The following is a 17,826-nucleotide window of genomic DNA, read 5'->3' on the forward strand; positions in this document are numbered from 1 at the left end:
GGGCCACCATGCCGGCCCGCAGAGGTACGCGAGAAGCTGGGCTCCTCAGGGAGCGCAGCAGAGGCCCGGGGCGGCCTCCGAGCAGATACGGGGCGCCTTCGGGCGGGAGGAGGGTCGGGGGGCTCCTGGCGCGCGGCTGCACTTACATCTTGGCTGTCCGCGGGGCTGTCCGGGCCCCTCCCCGCCACACTTCGCGAGCACGCCTCGGACACCCACGTGCGCGACTTCCGGCGGCTCGCGTGGGGCTCGAGTCCCTTCGCCTGGCCCCGGGGCCGGACTCTGAAGCCACCCGAGACCCCGCGAGAGCGGTCCGCTTGCGGCCGGCACTGGGACCCGCCGCCTGTCAAGTCACCTACACGTGGGGAGCTTCTTCTCGGGAACTTCCCACCTCGGCCCCGGCAGCTGCCTGGCGGAAGACGCTCGCCCCACCCCCTTAGGTCCCGCCCTCCTGGGGCCGCCCCACTCCCATTGGAGAAGGGCTGGGACTTCTACTCTACAGCCAATAACAAACGATACATCTAAGACGGCGCCGCTTGATCCCGCCCCTTCTCCCTCCCCTCCCCTGCCCTTCCCTTTCCTGGGCGGGCGCGGGAGCGGCGCTCAGCGCACGTCATCCCTAGGCGCCGGCCGTTGCTAAGAGAGCCGAGGGTTGCTAGCGCCCGGTGGCCGCTCTGGACCAGTTCCCAGGCCGGCTGTGGAGTCCTCCGGGGATGGCTCCTGCGCGCCTCGGGAAGGTAAGAAGGCTGAGTTGTTTGTTTGGTTTGGGGTTTCTGCCGGCCCAGACTCTGAAGCCGCGCCTGCCTTCCCCGGCTTCCCCATGGAAACCTCAGCCGGCCCGGCCCGAGCGGTAACGAACGGGAAAAGCTCTTCCCTCGGGCCGAGCCCCGGACGGCTGAGACCAAGCCCTCCTCCTCCGCCTCCCGCCTGCCTCCTACCCCAAGAGTGGCCTTAGCAGCGAAGGCGCGGCCCAGAAAAGGGGCCCCGCGCCCTGGGGGGCGGGGCCCGCAATGACGCTCGGATGGGGGGCTTGTGAGGCTCGCGTGAGATCATGGATGTAAAGTGGCATTTGGCAAAGTTGTAAGAGAAGTGCCAGTTGTTTGTTTACTGTTATTGATTATAATTTGCATGATAATTCTATTCTAATCTTTGTTGTTCAGTCCGGTCCAATTCTTCTTGATCGCATTTGGGGTTTTCTTGACCAAAATGCTTTAACGGTTTGCCATTTCCTTCTCTAGATGAGGAAAACTGAGACAAAGTACATTAGATGTCTTGTCCAGGGTCACAGAGCCTGTGTTAAGAGTCAGGAAGAAGAGTCTCCCTGAACACCAGAACTGGCACTCCACTCTCACCTGGCTGCCCCTCTTATTAGTATTTTATTGTTGATAGTATTAACAAATAATATTAATGATGTTATCAAGTAATTTTATTAAATCCCATTACTTTTGTGAGGTCGATTTGTCAGTGTTATTTATTAATATAATTAGTAGATACTAATTATCCTTGTTAATTATTCCACAGCAGGCAGGCAGTCTGGTAATAATAGTATGTCCCTGAGCCGTCTATTTGTCTTCCTGCTGGCTCTCAAGCAGTGCTCATAGAGCTATCAGGGGTGTGCTGGTAAAATGTTTAACAAACTGCTTTGGGAGGGGGGGTTAATGTATGTACATACACACTTTATGTTTAATCTGTTGTACCCTATTAACAATTATGCCAGTATGACTAAATCACCAGATATCCACAAACCATAAACAATAAATCAAGCCCAGATTTGTATTGAGTTCAGATTTTTGGCAGTGTAAATGCTCACACTGCAAGTTTAGGTATCAATAAGTTAGAGCTCACTTCATCCTCCCTGACCCAAAATAAATTCTCCAACTCCCAAGGTAGAGTCTACCTTTATCAGTACTGATCAGCAGTCCCTCAATCTAATAGTCTTTCTGTGATTTGCCTTTGTGTAACATCTGGAAAAGTGACAGTCACCCTCTGGGCACACAGATATCCAATCACTGCCTTTTCTAGAAATCCCAGGTTTAACAACCAAAAAGAGTTAACTTTAAAGTGTTCCCTGCCCCATTTTATTTTTTAATAATAAGTCAGTGCATGAAATATTTATGCAAGTTTTTTAAAAAAAATCACTGGCCTGAAAGAATTTAATGGGGTATATTTTGTATACAAAAGTAGAGTGATGAAAAGCATAAAGGAGCAAAGGAGAAAAGACTTGCTTAAGTCTGGGGAATCATAAGCATTCCTAGGAGGAAAGGAAGGTTATCTAGCCTGGACCCCTGCCCAAAGTCCCCATCCCTTTCATCAATTGAAAGGAAAAGGATAATCCATGATAAGACCTCAGACATTAAGGGGAGTCTTGAATCCTATTAAAGGAGTGACTTTCTCTCTGAAACTTAACCTGAAGATGAGATTAACAATATTATATTCCAGGTTCTGTGCTAAATGTTTTACAAGTTATTTGATACTCATAATAACACCAGGAAGTAGGTTATCACCCTAATTTTACTGGTGAGAAAACTTAAGGCAAAGCAAAATGACTTGCCTAAGGTCACATAGCTAATGTCAGAGATAAGATTTGAACTCAGGGTTCTAGAATCCAGGCTAGGCACTATTCCCTATAAGATTTGGGTAAAAGAAAAATAAAGTGAAAAATAAATAGCACAATTTAGTCAGCAAACAATATCAATTATTTCCTCTTAGAAAGATAGGATCTTTAGTCCTTTCAGGTTATCCAGGTGGATAGAGCACTGGCCCTGGAGTCAGGAGTACTTGAGCTCAAATCTGGCTTCAGACACTTAATAATTACCTAGCTGTGTGGCCTTGGGCAAGCTACTTAACCCCATCTGCATTGCAAAATCCTAAAAAAACACAAAGCAAAACAAAACAAAAAAAAAGATTGTCTTGGATGATTATATTGCTGAGAATAGCTAAGGTTCTTCATACAGTATTGCTATTACTCTGCACAATGTTCTGTTGGTTCTGCTCACTTCACTAAGTCTTTCAAAGATTTTCTGAAATCATCCCGCTCATCATTTTTTACAGCACAATAATATTCCATCACAATCATATTCCACAGCTTGTTTAACCATTCTCCAGTTGGTGGGGATTTCTAATTCTTAGCCACCACAAAAAGAACTGCTGTAAATAGAAGAGCTATAAAAATAAGAGCTGCTATATATATATATAATTTTATTCGAATTCCTTTTCCCCCCTCTGGGGGGTGGCCTAGGGGGAAAGACTTAATAGTTGTATTGCCCCCATACATCTAGATTACTCTCTGCCATGATTGGATCAGTTCACAACTATACCATCACAGCAGCATTAGTGTTCCAGTTTTCCTCACCTCACCTCTAACATCCATCATTTTCCTTTTTTTGGAATATTAACTAATCTAAGTGTGAGGTGGTACCTCAGAATTGTTTGAAATTGGATTTTTTTTAAATTGAGTGATTTTTTTTTCATTACTATAGCTTTGATTTCATCTGAAAATTACCTGTTCATATCCTTTGACCATTTATCTAACAATTGGCAAATGACTTGTATGTTTATAAATTTAATTTTTTAATTGTTAATTTTATTTAAGGCAGTGGGGTTAAGTGACTTGTCCAAGGTCACACAGCTAGGCAATTACATGTTTGAGGCTGGATTTGAACTCAGATCTTGACTCCAGGGTCTGTGCTCTATCCACAGTGCCACTTATCTGCCCCTGTATATTCATAAATTTGACTCTGTTCTTTATAGTGAGGCCTTTATCAGAGATACTTATTCCAAAAATTTCCCAGACTCCTTTCAATTTTGGTTGGATTTTTTTTCTTTCCAAATATGTAACTCAGCTTGACTAGATATCGATCTATAAAAAAATTTTAAAGGACTTTTTAAAAAATGTAGTTATGAGTATAAACCTACCAGTCATAGATCTTTCTTAGGTTATAGACCTGATTTTTTATAGAAATTTTTAATTTAATAGAAATAAAGTTCAAAACGTTAAGTATTTTAATAGTTCTCAAAGTACAATCTTGTGACCCCTGGGGCACCTTGAGTCCTTTTATCATGGAATCTGGGGTCAAAATATTCAAAATTCTAAGATGCTTTAATTTCTAATAAGTATTAATAAATAACCCTCACAAATAAGATTAGGAACTAGAGTCCTCAGAAATTTTTTTACAAGTATAAAAGAATTCTAAGACCAAAAGTTTCAGAACCTCTGATCTAATCTTATAAATTCAACTCACAGACCTTGCATGTTCTACTAAAGTGGTTTCATTTTGAAGCTGGATACATTCTTCCAGGTACAAAGTAGAAAAACTAAAGCGTCATAATTGATCCTCTACATGGTAGAACAGGGAAATGATAAATATTGGAGGGTATTTGGGAAATTAATGTAGTTGATAATCATGAACTGAGCCATCCACTTGACAGCAATTTAGAAACAATCATAGGTCAACAAAACTGCATAACCTTTGATCCAATAATATCTTTATCCCAAAGAAATCACAAGAAAGTGTAAAAAAAGCCCTACATGGAAAAATTTATAGCAACTTTTTATAATGGCAAATTCGAAATTGAGGGAATGCCCTCAGGGAAGGAAAAGGCTAAACAAACTGTAATATATGGATATTGTTGAGTACTATCATTCTATAAGAAATCAGTGGCCAGACTTCAGAAAAGCGTGGAAAAACTTGAATTAAATGAAAACCAGAATAGTACACAAAGCAAAGCAACATTGTATGATGATCAACTACCATTCACATCCAGAGGACTATGGAGTCTGAATGCAGATCAAAGTTTACTGTTTTTCATTTCGTTTTTTCTTTGTGGTTTTTCCCTTGTTTTGATTTCCTTCACAATATTATGAATAAGAAATGGTGCTGTTAGTCCATTGTTCTCAAAAACCATGACATCAAGGGTGATGCCATGACAAACTCATGAATTGGATTTGAGAGGTGCTATGTTCCAGCTTCACCTTTTCCTCCAGTCATCTGGATCCAGTGTCCAGATATGAATCAGGATGACTAGAGTTGGCCCTAGATAAGAGAAAGTCAGTTAAGTGACTTGCCTAAGGTCAAAGCTACTAAGTCTCAAGTGTCTGTGGCCTGATTTGAACTCCCATCCTCCAGACTCCCAAGGCCAGTGCTCTATCCACTAAACCGTCTAGCTGCCCTTAATATGAAAATGTTTTGTGTATTAGTTGTGCATGTGTAAAATATTGTTTACTGTCTTAGAAAAGAGATGAGGAAGATTTAGAAAAATGAATGTTGAAAATGATCTGTGTAACTGAGGGGGGAAAACCCCCTTTTTTTAAAAAAAGAAAACCATTATTTATACCCTATCATCTTCTTTTTTCCTGTTAGGCTTTTAACCATTATGAATTTTTCTTAAGGTTGCTAGACTGTACCAAGTATGTGGCCTAATAATTCTGCCCTAAGCTTTATGCTGTTAGAGATATGAGTAAATAATATGTAAATTATGAGCATTTCTCAGAAAATTCTTCTGTATCAAAACCTGACATCTTGTGGACAACATTGGTTTCACATCTGTAATTGGCATGTATTCAGTTAAGTTCAATGTGACAAAGGATAATCGTAACAATTTGTTTTTAGATACTATATCGTTTTAGATTATTGTAAAAGCTTTCTAGTTTAGTATTCTTATTTTAGATAAAACCAGACTTAGAAAAATTAACTCCTCTTAATTCAGTGGCAGAGCTAACCCATTTACTTTGCAGTTTAATTATGACCAACGACCAAAGTCAACGTTTTAAAATATTGGTTCCTAGAGCAACACTGTAAAGTGGCTAAAGGAGAACAAAAGATGTTATCTCTCAAACCCAGCAAATAGTAGTTCCTATTAATAAGATGAGGTGACACAAGTTTTAGCCAAGAGTTAACACATTATCACTTAAATATTGGCCTCATACTTACTGATCGTGTGACATTTACTAGGCTGGGTAAGTCATTTAGCCCTATTTGCCTCAGCATTCTATCTGTAAGATGGGCTAGAGGGAAATGGTAAACCGCTCCAGCATCTTTGTCAAGAAAACCAAGTGGGATCAATTGTGTTCAGATACAAATGCAATGAAACAACTAAACAATGATTTTATACACACTCCATTCAGATGTAGTCAACACTATCCCCACTGCTAGCCATATATACATATCTTAGGATACCTGTACTTATCATTGTTCTAAAATGTTATTTCTATGACATAAACCTTGTAGCTCATTGAGAGCCAACATCATCTTACCATTTATTTTCCCTCAATTTCCAATAATATTCATTAAACAAATCTCACTTATTCTCTACGTGACCAAGGCATTGCCTTTCTGTTCCCAAATGCTATGATAATTAGTTTAGGAATATACCACTTTTACGTTGCTGCTTTGCAGAGATGGCAGGGGGTGGGGGGACTATGACTATGGTGGATGTGTTGCTTAGAGCTGAATTTTTTTTAAAAATTCTTTACAAGGAATGAGAAGGAAGGGAGAGGACAATAGGTAATGTCAATTAAAATCCATTTTAAAAGTATGTGAATTTCCAAGATGTAGTAATTTCTAGATATAATTTCAAAGAGTAGGGTTCTAGCCAGTTTTTGTTCAATTAAGTTGTTTTAAAACAATATTTTTTTAAAAGAAAGGATTTGAAGCTAGTATAATATATTGGGGGGGGGGAATTTCCCCAGAATTGTATACCTTATAAAACAAGGTTTTTACCTAGAATATAAAAAAGTAGAAGGGAAAATCTGTAGGGTAAGCCAAGTAAATCTCAGTGCTCCAAGCACTGAAATCTGCAGTTATTAAAAATTAGCAGAACTGTTTAAGCTTTCCTTTCACCATACTCATGAAATCATAATACCCACATTTACTCTTGTTCAGTGGACAAAGCATTTTGAACATCCTTCTGATCTAGAAAACCTTTCCATAGGCACACCAATTCAATTTATAAGTACTTCACTTGGGTGGGGTAGGGAAAGGTTTGGAAGCATTTCTTATATGATGTAACTATTACTCCTATCAAAATAAATAGGACCCTTTAAAGTTGCAGCATAGTTAACACTTAAAGCTCTGTGAGCAGTATGAACTGGGAACCAATGGAAGGAAACGTTGGTCAAGGCATAAATCATAGACAAACAACAAAGCCAGAAGTTGTACAGCTCCAAAAGAAAGAAACCTGAAGATAAATGAGATGTGGGAAGATGATTTCATACCCTTGTAATTCTTTATATTATCAACAGCATGGTTGTCAGCTGAACCTTCAAATAGGGATGTTCTCAGTTTGTGGTAAAGATTATATCTCAGAATACAATAGCTGATCATATTAGTAGAGAATAATGATCTCATTCACAAGCTTTAGTGATTTTTGGAACCGTTCCATTACTCCAAATAAATCAATTTGTAGAGCTCTGTAAAGTATGCCTATAAACTTTTATGGCTTAATTAATATCTACCTGTATATTACTTCTAATAAAAATTGACATGAGATTTCACTGTCCATTTAACAAAACAAAAACGGGCCCAGAAGCTCATCCTTGAATTCATAAACAAGATGCTGACTTCAAAAGCCTGAAGAATTTTTTTTGTTTTTGAAAGGCAGTACGATTAAGTGACTTGCCCAAGATCACACAGCTAGTGTCTGAGGCCACCTAGCTGTCCCACTGAAGTATCTTAAGTTTCAAGAGAACTGTGCAGAAGCCTTCTTTATGGGGGCGGCTAGGTGGCCCAGTGGATAGAGTACCTGTCCTGAGTCAGGAGTATCTGAGCTCAAATCCAGCCTCAAACACTTAATAATTACCTAGCTGTGTGGCCACTTTTGCCTTACAAAAACCTTTAAAAAAAAAGCCTACTTTGCAGGTAGGTAAAGTGTTAAAGTTCCTCTTCCTCTTTCTGCATTATTCGATAGTTTTATAGGCTCTTCATAAGAATTGTTTGACTTTGAAATACCTTCTGTGCCTTGTCCAAAAAACCCACATACAAACTTATTAAATATTTCTGGTTTATTTTTATTACGGAATGAATAGTATGTCAAAAATTTTTAGAAAACAAGGGCAGAAAGTTACATTTTCTACATGTTAATAAATCTTTCCCCAGTGAATTAATAGGAACAATAACCCACCAAAACATGTTAAGTGTACAAGAAGTCTTAGTACCTTGGCTCAAGAATAGACTTTAAGAGACATAAAGCCACCAGAAACAATTAACTATTTATGGCATTCTTCATGCAACTTTAAATTTAAGCTATAATAAGAATGTACCCCAAGACTAAGTTATAATTCACATTATAAAGTTACAATTAAAATGTATAGAATGTGCAAAGTTATAATTTAAAGGCATCATTTTTATTTCTAACCAAATGGAGTAGAATCTGATCACTTGTCCCAGTCCTATTTAAAACAAAATTTTAATGAAAAATTTTACAATTATCCCTGAGAAATGTTAAAATGTTTTCAAGTGAAAGTTAACAAAAGGTAATAAATAATCTAAATTTTGTGGGAAAGCCCGCAAAATAATATAAAAATGCGCAGAATCATTCATTGCCAGGTTGGAGACCAAGAATGTGAAATGATCATCAACTCTTTTGTTTTCCTCTGAAAAAGAACAGAAAGAAATTAAGGCCAAGTAAGAAACACATGCACAATTAATACTTAAAACTTTTACTGTTCAATTAAGTCTTGTGCTGTTTTAGAGATTAGAATAGTTATAGTCAACTGGGGCATGTAATTTAAGATGTGTACTGCTAATTACATTACAAATTATTAAGTTTTTCAATAAGGCAGCCAAAAACCAGTGTGTAATTGTAAATATAACTAATACCTTAATCTCTGAGCTAGCCAAGTGGAAGGTAATTTGTTTGAAGGTCCAGATGATTCAGAAGCTCTCATTATAGCTGCATACCTATGAGGAAAGGTTAAATTCACTTGTGAACCTAATAAAGCTTATTCCATTGTCTATCTAGCTCAGCATCTAACACTGAATTTATTTCAAGCATATGGAATCTATAGCACAAGAAACAAAATTGGAGGAAAACAAAGGGAAATGAACTGGTAGTTCCTAAATTCTCTATAGCTTCCAATCCTATGCAGTCCAACATCTACAAGCCTAAGGTCCACTCGAAGTATGGAAAGTTTCACTACCTGTAGGAACATGTGACCATACCCCCTTTTCTCCCCTCACATGCTACCAAGACTTCTTTTTCACCACTGACCTGGAGTTATCTCTCCAGATTTCAAACCACCTTCTAGAGCTATCAACATTATTTTAATAAAGAAACACCTGACCATATCACCCTACTTAAACTCCAGTGGTTCTCCATTATCTCTAGCATCAAATATGCCTCCTCACCCTCAATAGAGCATTTAAAGTACTTTGAATTTCCAGCTTTATTACACATTACCTCCTTTTCTACAAACTGGAGGACAATCATAACTGGCCTTCTGGCTGGAGGTCTTCCATAATTTGAAGTAGTTTTATATGGACTCTCTTCAAGACTCAAACTAAAGAGCCCATTTTGGCATAAGGTGATAGCATGACACCCACCCCACCCCAAGGTCACTTGGGATCTGTTGTTTTTACCTGTATGTATAGGTTGTCTTCCTTTAGATCTTTAGAACGTGAGCTCTATGAGAGCAGGGACTTTTTATGTTATTATTTCACTAATGCAGAATTAAGTCTCATCCTTAGCCAGGGACAAGGTCAAGATGAGTGACATTTTGTACAATATATCCAGGAAAAGCAGGTCGAGACCTGTGATTTCACTGGTGCAGCAAACTTCCAGTGAATAAATGCAAAAATTCCTCCTCTCAACTATTCTGCAACTTAGTCTTAGAGAGACGGAACATGGATTTAACTAAACATACTGAAACCTGTATATCAAAAAAACCCCAGCTAATGAGAGGTAGAGAGATAATTCAGAATTTTGAAAGACAAATTGGCTCAACAAAGGAAACGTTGGTCAAGGCATAAATCATAGACAAACAACAAAGCCAGAAGTTGTACAGCTCCAAAAGAAAGAAACCTAAAGATAAATGAGATGTGGGAAGATGATTTCATACCCTTGTAATTCTTTATACCAATTTTGATCTACTATGCCAGGGGCATATTTCTGTTGGTTTCCAAATCACTACAGCTATTATTGTAAAACTAGTAAGAGTGGTTTTAATATTACTAGTTCTGTACTATTAGTAGTTGGCCATTAAAGGCACAAGTGTATCTCAAGTTAATAAATGTTGAGTTATTTATTTTTAATAGTCTATTTTATTGGCTCAGAATAGCTTAAACCATTATTTTTACCCTGCTTTGGAGATGGAACGGCCATTATTTTTGCAGTTATGATCTGAAGGATGTCTGTGCTTAATACAGAAGTTGTCATTACACTGGTCACAAAGCAGCTTGAAAATTTCTTTCTTCTTACATCCTTCTTTTGAGCAGTGGTGTACAAAAATCTAAAAGGCAAAAGAATGAAAATTGAGTTACTAGCAACAATAGACTAAATTAGGTCTAACAATCAACAAGAAATAAACTACACATTCTAATGCAACAGAAATGAGATAATTAAAATTCACAATTAAGTACCCAAATTAGAAACTAATTGTGCCTGCAACAATCAATTTAACCTCATTTTCCACCAAATCTCAAAGTTAGTAAAAGACTAGAGTTGTTTTTAAGAAGCAAGATTAGAGATGTTCTTGGAGAACATTAAATTGTCTAAATGAAGGCAGAGAAATAAACCACAGCTTGAATAAGCAATAAAAAGTTCATTTTGGTTACAGGTTTGTACCACTAGAGAAAACTGTTTTTACCATCTTGAGAGGTATGACATTTTGTTTTAATCACTCTGGGGGAAAAAAAGTTATTTTAGGGTCCATAAAATACACTCAGATCCCTAAAAGAAACCAAAGTAAAAGTGATTACTGATTCCTATCCTTAAATTATCTATAGTGATAGATGAATACAAAAGAAAATCTCTAGGGATAGAATTGAGGCAATAAGGTGTTGAGTATTTTTCCTAGCCAAGTTGATTTCACTGACTTAAAAAAAAATTACACTTACCTTTTTCTCCTGAGCTGGATTATATTTACAATTTTTATCCATATGTTGTCCCACCACAACATCTGCAATTTCTCCCCTTCCTACTGGGACGGGAACATGACAAAGTGGACACACTGGGACCTGCACATCCTAAAAACAGCTAATGTAAGAAGTTGACAATCCAAAACGTAAAAGAAAAATGGCTCAACAAAGAATAAAAATAAGCTTGTACTGTTTCTGCTTCCAGTTTGTATGCAATTACATTAAAGCTGCTTAGCTAATACAGTAAAGTGATTAATGAAAACTACGAATCTCTTTGGAAATACTGAAGGAAAAAAGGGCCAGTTAATGGCCTAAGATGAGAAATATTTAAATAAAATTTCAAACTGCTCAACAAAACTTTAAAGCTATATTTATTTTTACTTAGGAATGTGGCTAGTCTGAGCCCCATTCTGCTAGTCTACAAAAATGAGAGCCTTGATTAATTATACCAGTTTTGTAAACTGCCTTATTAGCAATAGAAAATATAGCTAAATATTTTGCTTTATATATGAAACTAGTTACCTCGTTTTAAAATGTAGCAAAAAAAGGTTGGTGTTAAGATTCAGAATTTTAGAGATACTCTAGTATAGCTTCCCATGTGATATATATACAATAAATTCCTCACTGACTTTTCATCACATTTCAAATCCAACCATATTATGAAAATCAAACCACTATTTTAATTCTATTAAAATGTATCAAAAAACTAGTTCTAATATTTGTATGCTTGGAATTTCTAAAAACAGACCTAGTTTAAATTACCTTTTTATATGCAGCAGTACATTTATGCTGCTCCAGCTGAATATGATCTTTACAAAAGACTTTGTCACATGCGTCACAGATTAATGGAAGAAAATCTAAGGAAGACAAAAATATTTTGAGAACTAAAACAAAGATAACTGTATTGTATAACAATTTTACCTGCATTGTATTGTATTTTGGACTTTGGAATATTGTTATTAACTATTAGATCATATAAACTATGTAGGAATTTTAGAAAAATTTTGAACTCAAAATGTGAACGACAGTATTTCACAAAGCTAACCACTGCTCTTGAGATCTTTAATCATAATTCCAGATTATCACTATATTGTAATACCAAAAATGTGAATTAAAAACAAACTAATACTTCCTTGCCAATTTTTTAAATAAAATAAGCCGTATAGAACATAAAATTCATGTGCCTACTTTTTATGTAAGAAAGCACCCAAACAAACCATTTTCAATTAGCATTCCATTAACAAAGCTCACCCAGTTGTTTGCAGGTTTTTTCAGAACAGTGCTTTCCCAAGTCTGGAAATTCCATTGTATAAAAAAAAAAAACAGTGCTAGTGACACAGAAACCACTTGCAAAGTTGCTCCCGATGAAATGCCTGGAAAAGAATGTTAAGATTAAAAAACAGTAATGTCATAATCAAATTTACAAAATTTCCAGTCAGCCTTCACAAGTGCCTCCAACTGGCAGATAAATAAGTGGTGATTCAATCAAAGCCAAAGCAGTGAGAAACACCCAAAGCTCCCAATCTTAGGGTGACCCTATACCGACGTCTGTTGACATTAATGACTGGCATCGAAAACAATTAGCTGAATCAGGGTTCATCAAGTCCCCAGCTTCGAGTCGTGCCGTCGTCTCAGACAGCTCAGATTAGTGGGCTGGGGAGAAGGGCCGGCAGTGCCAACAGTAACGGGGCCTCTGAAGATGGGACACGCATTTCATACACGTACACCTAAAGAAGACCGAATTCAAGCCCGGCTTCGGGCACGCCCAAGGCAAGTCGGCCCCTTCACCTCTCCGTGCCTCAGTTTCCTCAACAGTCCAAGTGGGGGTCATGAACGCGCGCACCTCCCAGGCCCGCTGTGGGACCCAAGCGAGGGGAAGCGCCGGGAGAACGCGCGCTGGCGAAGCCCTGGGCGGCTGCGGCCGGGCCGGGCCGGGCGTCGGGGCCGAGGCCGCGGCTTCCCGCACCGCAGCCCGGCGGGTGAGGCGGGGCGGCCAGGACCCCGAGCTTTGGGGGGCGCGAGCGAGTCGCCCCGGGGCTGCCTCCCCCCACGGCCCCGGTCTCCTCCGGGAGCGGCGAGGCGCGGCCCGGCTCCCGGCCCTCGGAGGGTGCTTCGCCTCCTCCGGGGCCGGAGGGAGGCTGCGGGGAGAAGTCCAGGAGAGCCCCGGCAGACGGCGGGACGCGGGGAGGAGAGGGGAGCGGAGCGCACTCACCGAGGGACGGGCGCAAGCACAGCCGCCGAGTGATTCCCGGCTCGGGGGCCGCTACTTATCCGCGCTCGGAAATTCACCGGGGAAAACTATTGCCAAGTCACGCTTCAGCGCGCTGCGATTGCGTCACCGCTCAACTGTCCAATCCAAACGCGCGGCTTGGCTTCGCCCGCTCCGCTCGCGAGCGGCCGGGCAGCTTCTAGAAATCCGACCCCGGCGCCCGCGATGACTCATGCCGAGTCACGCGGACGCGCGGCCGGAGGCGCTGAGTCAGGGCGGGGCGGGGCGGGGCGGGGCGGGGCGCGGCGGCGGTTCCCAGACGCAGCCTCCGCCCGGGGGCGGGGCCAGCGCGCGGCCGGTCCGGGACCAGGCGGCCTCGCGGAGCCCTGGGAGCTCCCCCGGTGCCGGGCTACCGCTACCGGGGCTGGGTCAGAAGCGGCGAGCAGACCCTCCGGCCTGTGGGAAAGGCACCCTGAAGAGCCGCGGCAGCCGGGGGTGTGAGCATGGAGGCGTGGTCCCCGGAGAAAGGCAGCAGAGCCAGGGCCCGCCGCATCCTGGATCACCGCGCGCCCAGCCCCTCCGGCTTGTTCCCACTTCACCTCGTACTCCGGATGACTCCCCGATTTTAAGGGACGATTACCTTGGTTTCCAGGTTGCTCTTTCTGAGAAGTGAGAAACTGCGCGCCCCTGCCTGAATGCCGTTGGGTGCAGTATTCCCAATGAAGCTTCTTAGCCTTATTATTCCTAGTGAAGTCCTCTCCGGGTTAAGAGACATCAAGATCTGAACAGACAATTATTCTTAGACTACTCCTTATCTTGTGATAAAACTCTTTACTAACGGGAGAACCGCAGACTATTTCCATGCAAAATCCTTGCATTCCAAAGAAGCTCTTAAGCCTCTTCTTGTTTGATAAGTACTGACTATGAGGACTGTAGACTTAGAAGTCCCTGCAAACTCAGACATTTCATTTAGATAGATGAAACCATTTTTTTCTTGTTACTGGGTAGATTTTTTTTCGTAAAGACTAACTCGGGCAGGATAGGTGGAGCAGTGGATAGAGCACCGGCCCTGGAGTCAGGAGTACCTGGGTTCAAATCCAGCCTCAGACACTTAATAATTACCTAGCTGTATGGCCTTGGGCAAGCCACTTAACCCCATTGCCGTGGGGGAAAAACCTAAAAAAAAAGACTAACTGAAAAACTCAACCAGCCCGCTTGGATGAGAAGGGGCTAGGGGCTGCTTGACTGCTCCTTGATCTTCACTACCTTTGTGAGACCTGGAGTGTGCCCTTCTCTCAAGAAAAGCAAATAAAAACTTTTGTTTTCTCAGACCAATCCTTGAAGATTGTGTTTAGTGCATCTTTATCATACACACAATTTAATATAAATCTTGCAGAACCTGGATTTCCTTTCAGATTTTTCAGAAATTTCATTGGATCACAGAATAGTTGGAGGGGAGTAAAATGTGAGAAGACTGGAAAGTTAGTGGCAAAGTATAATAACAACAATAATAATAGTTACTATAAATTTTTACAGCTACTCCTGGTCAAAGATTGATTTTCTTCACTCTTAAGAGGAATGGAAGGCTTGTGAGGAATTGAGACTTTGAAAGGAACTCTTGTCCTGCCCTCCTTAATCCAGGAAAACATTTTCTGTTCCCCTCCCTTTATGCTGAATAAGTTTTCTGATCAACTTCAGCTTGGGGTGGTCCTTTCATATTTAGTTCTGGAGAATAAGGAGCCAGAGAAGTTTACAGGAGGGGTAAAGGAGGTTGTGTGACTTGGTCAATATGAAGCCAGTCAGGAAATGATGTAATCATTTGCCATGGTGTACTTGAAGGTCCTGTCCAGGAAATGCTAGTGTGTAGAATACCACCCATGCCTGAGGATTATTGTTTTAGCCACTACTTGGGGACTGCCCCTGTGGCATACACATTGGAAAATAACCTGGAGACAAGTGTTAACCCACTCCCCAAGCAACCCCCCCCCTTGTCCCACCCATCATGGAAATATATTTAGGCAAAATTCTCTGGGTTGGAGATTTCTTTTGCTCTCTGGATTCCCTCCTCTCTGCCACATTCCTTTCTTTCTAAGCTAGAATCACATGCTCTGGCCTATGCTGATGGAGCAATATGGTCCCAGCTTCATGTGGCCAAATTTATGGTAATCTAAGCTTTTCTTTTCTCCTCTCCTGGTCTCCCTACCAATTCCTTCTCACTTCTTTCCTCTATTCTTTCCTAGGCCAGTGTTGTTTCCTAGATTGTAACTAAATTCTTTCCTAATCCTATGTTGTTTCTGGGTTTGTTACTAATTTCTTTTCTAGACCTAAGATTAATCTAAGTTTCTTTCTCTCTCTTCCAAGGAAACCATTCAGTCTGTCCTCAAGTAACTTGCTGTCTCTTCAAATGAAGTTTAATCTGTGAACTGCTTCTGCTTTGTAGGCTTGTAAAATTAAGACTCTGAGCTTTTACAACTCCAGGGCTAATTGTGAGTTCTTCATATAAGAATCCTTATCTTTGAGCTCACTACCCAAATTCCCAGGATCAATACCTATCTTTAATTTAGGAAGATCACTTGAACTTCTCACTCATCTGAAGGCAGGATGGACTAATATGGGCAGAAACATGAGGCATGGAACTCAAACAGCCATTTCTTGCAACAGTCTAGGCTTGATGTGATATGGACCTGCAATACAGGTCACCACTGGTAGCCACAGTGTCTATATAGATAAAGGGTCATATATAAGAAATGTTGGGAAGGTAGAAATTACAGAATTTGCCAAGTGATTGAATGTGAAAGTTAAAGGAGAGAGTAAGGATAACAGGTTGTGAGTTTGTATGACTGGAAGGAATTTAATACTTCCAAGTAATTGGGAAGTTTAAAAAAAAGGGCAAGGTTTGGAGGGAGGAGAGGAGATTAATTAGGCTTTAGACAACTAGTGAACATGTTAAGATGTTGGTGCACCATCCAGGTTGAGATATCTAATAGGCAATTGGAGATGAGATTATCAGTCAGTAGAGAAGTTAGAGTCTGCATGATAATTGAATCTATTGAAGCTGTATTATGGGGGGGGGGGGAGTGAGCCCAGAACAGAGCTCAGAGGTGTTGCTGCTGGGAGCTGGGGTCACCAGATAAGCATAGGAATTTGGGAGCCACTAGAAAGCAAAGGAATTTTCACCCTCTCTGGGACATTAAAATTGCTCAGTAGTTTATTATAAAATAACAAAGTAAACAGGTTAAGAAATTTTTCCTCCCAAAGGATCTGAAGCATTTAAGACAATGAATAACAAAAACCTAGTAAGCAGAGAGTGAGGTAGAGACTTGAGAGATAGGTAAAAAGAGACAGAGTTAAGGAACAGTCAAGCAGAGTTAATTGGGCCAGATGAGAGGAGCAGCCTCGAGGGGAGGTTCAACTCTGGTTTTATAGCCCTGCCCCTTATCTGGGCACTGAGGGCATGTGGGGAACTTCCCTTATGTGACTGACTAGAATCAGGGAGAGGATACAAATTTTACATTAAACAATGAAATAATGGGAGTCAATTTACCTCTCCACCCATTTAACAAGATTTAACAGCATTTAAGATCACAGATTTTGTTTCTGCTACATTCATAATTCTCTACATCATTTCCCTGCAGCAGAGGTACTCATGCTTAGGAGAGTTGAAGATTCAAGAAGGAGGAGGACCAGGACAGAACAATGTCTCAAAAATCCAGTAAGGAAGGAGTGCCAGAAGATTTCCATTGCAGAGAAGTAAAAGGACATTGGATTTGGCAATTTAGTGATGAGTGATACCATTGGAGAGAGCCGTTTTTGACTTGGTGGAGTCTGGAAGCCATATTACAGAAAGTTTTGGAGAGTATAGTCAGCTTTCTCAAGTTGTTAAACCAAAAAGATGACAAATGTAAGACAATAGCAAGTGAAAATGGAAAGATCATTTTTAAGAATGGGGGAGACCTACACATGTTTATGGTCAACTGGAAATAAGTAGAAATGAAGCTTCATTGTTAGAGTTGAGGGAAGATAGGAGAGGCAAACTGTTGGAGAAGACAAGGGGGATAGGATGAAGGTGTGTGAGTTTAGAGAGGTTTACCTTGACAAGAAGGGTCTTCATGTGAGATATGTGAGAGTAAAGGAAAAGATAGTGGGGAAAGATTTATGAGTGATAAAAGAATAAGGAAAGAGAAAAATAAAACACCTAGTAGATGTCCTCAATTTTTTCAGGGAAGTGAAGTCTTCAGATTTAAAAGGATGAAAGATTTTTGTGGCATGTTATGAAAAGTTTGGTGAGCAGAAGGATAAATTGATTAGGGAGGCCTAACAGGATTGCTCAGTAACAGTTTGGACCTAATTGAAATTCTGTAGCATACATCAATTTATAATGGATCTAAGCAGCATGCTTCCATGATTTCATTCACAAATTCTAATCAAACTTGTAAAAGCTCAACCAAACAGATGAGAAGCTCATAAAAAACTAAGACTGACTGGTTCTTTTTTATTGATTTTTTTTTTCTGAGTACTATTTTTTTTAGGATTTTTTTTTTTTTGCAA

The 17,826-nt window shown here is 40.4% G+C and overlaps 2 protein-coding genes across 7 annotated transcripts in view; both read right to left on the reverse strand.

The window, feature by feature from the left end:
* The window catches only part of CHLSN (cholesin), a 382,075-nt gene extending 381,730 nt beyond the window's left edge, over window positions 1–345 (reverse strand). For all 5 annotated transcript variants that reach the window (XR_012471531.1, XR_012471532.1, XR_012471529.1 and 2 more), the window contains exon 1: window positions 147–345. Coding sequence is in view for 1 of the 5 variants with exons in the window: in XM_074200990.1 (XP_074057091.1) it covers window positions 147–148 (2 nt within the window). In the remaining 4 variants the exon portion in view is untranslated. The remainder of the gene's footprint in view (window positions 1–146) is intronic.
* Window positions 346–7,763: 7,418 nt separating this feature from the next.
* ZFAND2A (zinc finger AN1-type containing 2A) lies at window positions 7,764–13,480 on the reverse strand. 2 transcript variants are annotated; one of them, XM_074200994.1, is made up of 7 exons: window positions 13,282–13,480; window positions 12,321–12,442; window positions 11,832–11,926; window positions 11,049–11,177; window positions 10,290–10,441; window positions 8,814–8,894; window positions 7,765–8,587 (listed from the first exon to the last, which is right to left on the reverse strand). In XM_074200994.1, exons 2-7 carry the CDS (start codon window positions 12,373–12,375, stop codon window positions 8,569–8,571), a joined length of 531 nt encoding a protein of 176 aa, XP_074057095.1. In that variant the 5' UTR covers window positions 12,376–12,442; window positions 13,282–13,480; the 3' UTR covers window positions 7,765–8,568. The 2 variants fall into 2 exon arrangements, with proteins under 2 accessions (XP_074057096.1, XP_074057095.1); XM_074200995.1 differs by lacking the exon at window positions 13,282–13,480 and having other exon boundaries at window positions 7,764–8,587; window positions 12,321–12,963.
* Between the last annotated feature and the right edge of the window lie 4,346 nt (window positions 13,481–17,826).

The sequence above is a fragment of the Macrotis lagotis genome, chromosome X (genome assembly GCF_037893015.1).
Source record: "Macrotis lagotis isolate mMagLag1 chromosome X, bilby.v1.9.chrom.fasta, whole genome shotgun sequence".
Classification (NCBI taxonomy): domain Eukaryota; kingdom Metazoa; phylum Chordata; class Mammalia; order Peramelemorphia; family Peramelidae; genus Macrotis; species Macrotis lagotis.

Excerpts from the sequence above, each read along its gene's own strand:
- ZFAND2A (XM_074200995.1), bottom strand. The coding sequence starts at position 12,375 with ATGGAATTTCCAGACTTGGGAAAGCACTGTTCTGAAAAAACCTGCAAA. Across the intron at positions 11,178-11,831 it reads GTACTGCTGCATATAAAAAG|GATGTGCAGGTCCCAGTGTG; the intron begins GTAATTTAAACT and ends AGCTGTTTTTAG. Across the intron at positions 8,895-10,289 it reads CGTTCCATCTCCAAAGCAGG|GTATGCAGCTATAATGAGAG; the intron begins GTAAAAATAATG and ends CTTTCCTCATAG.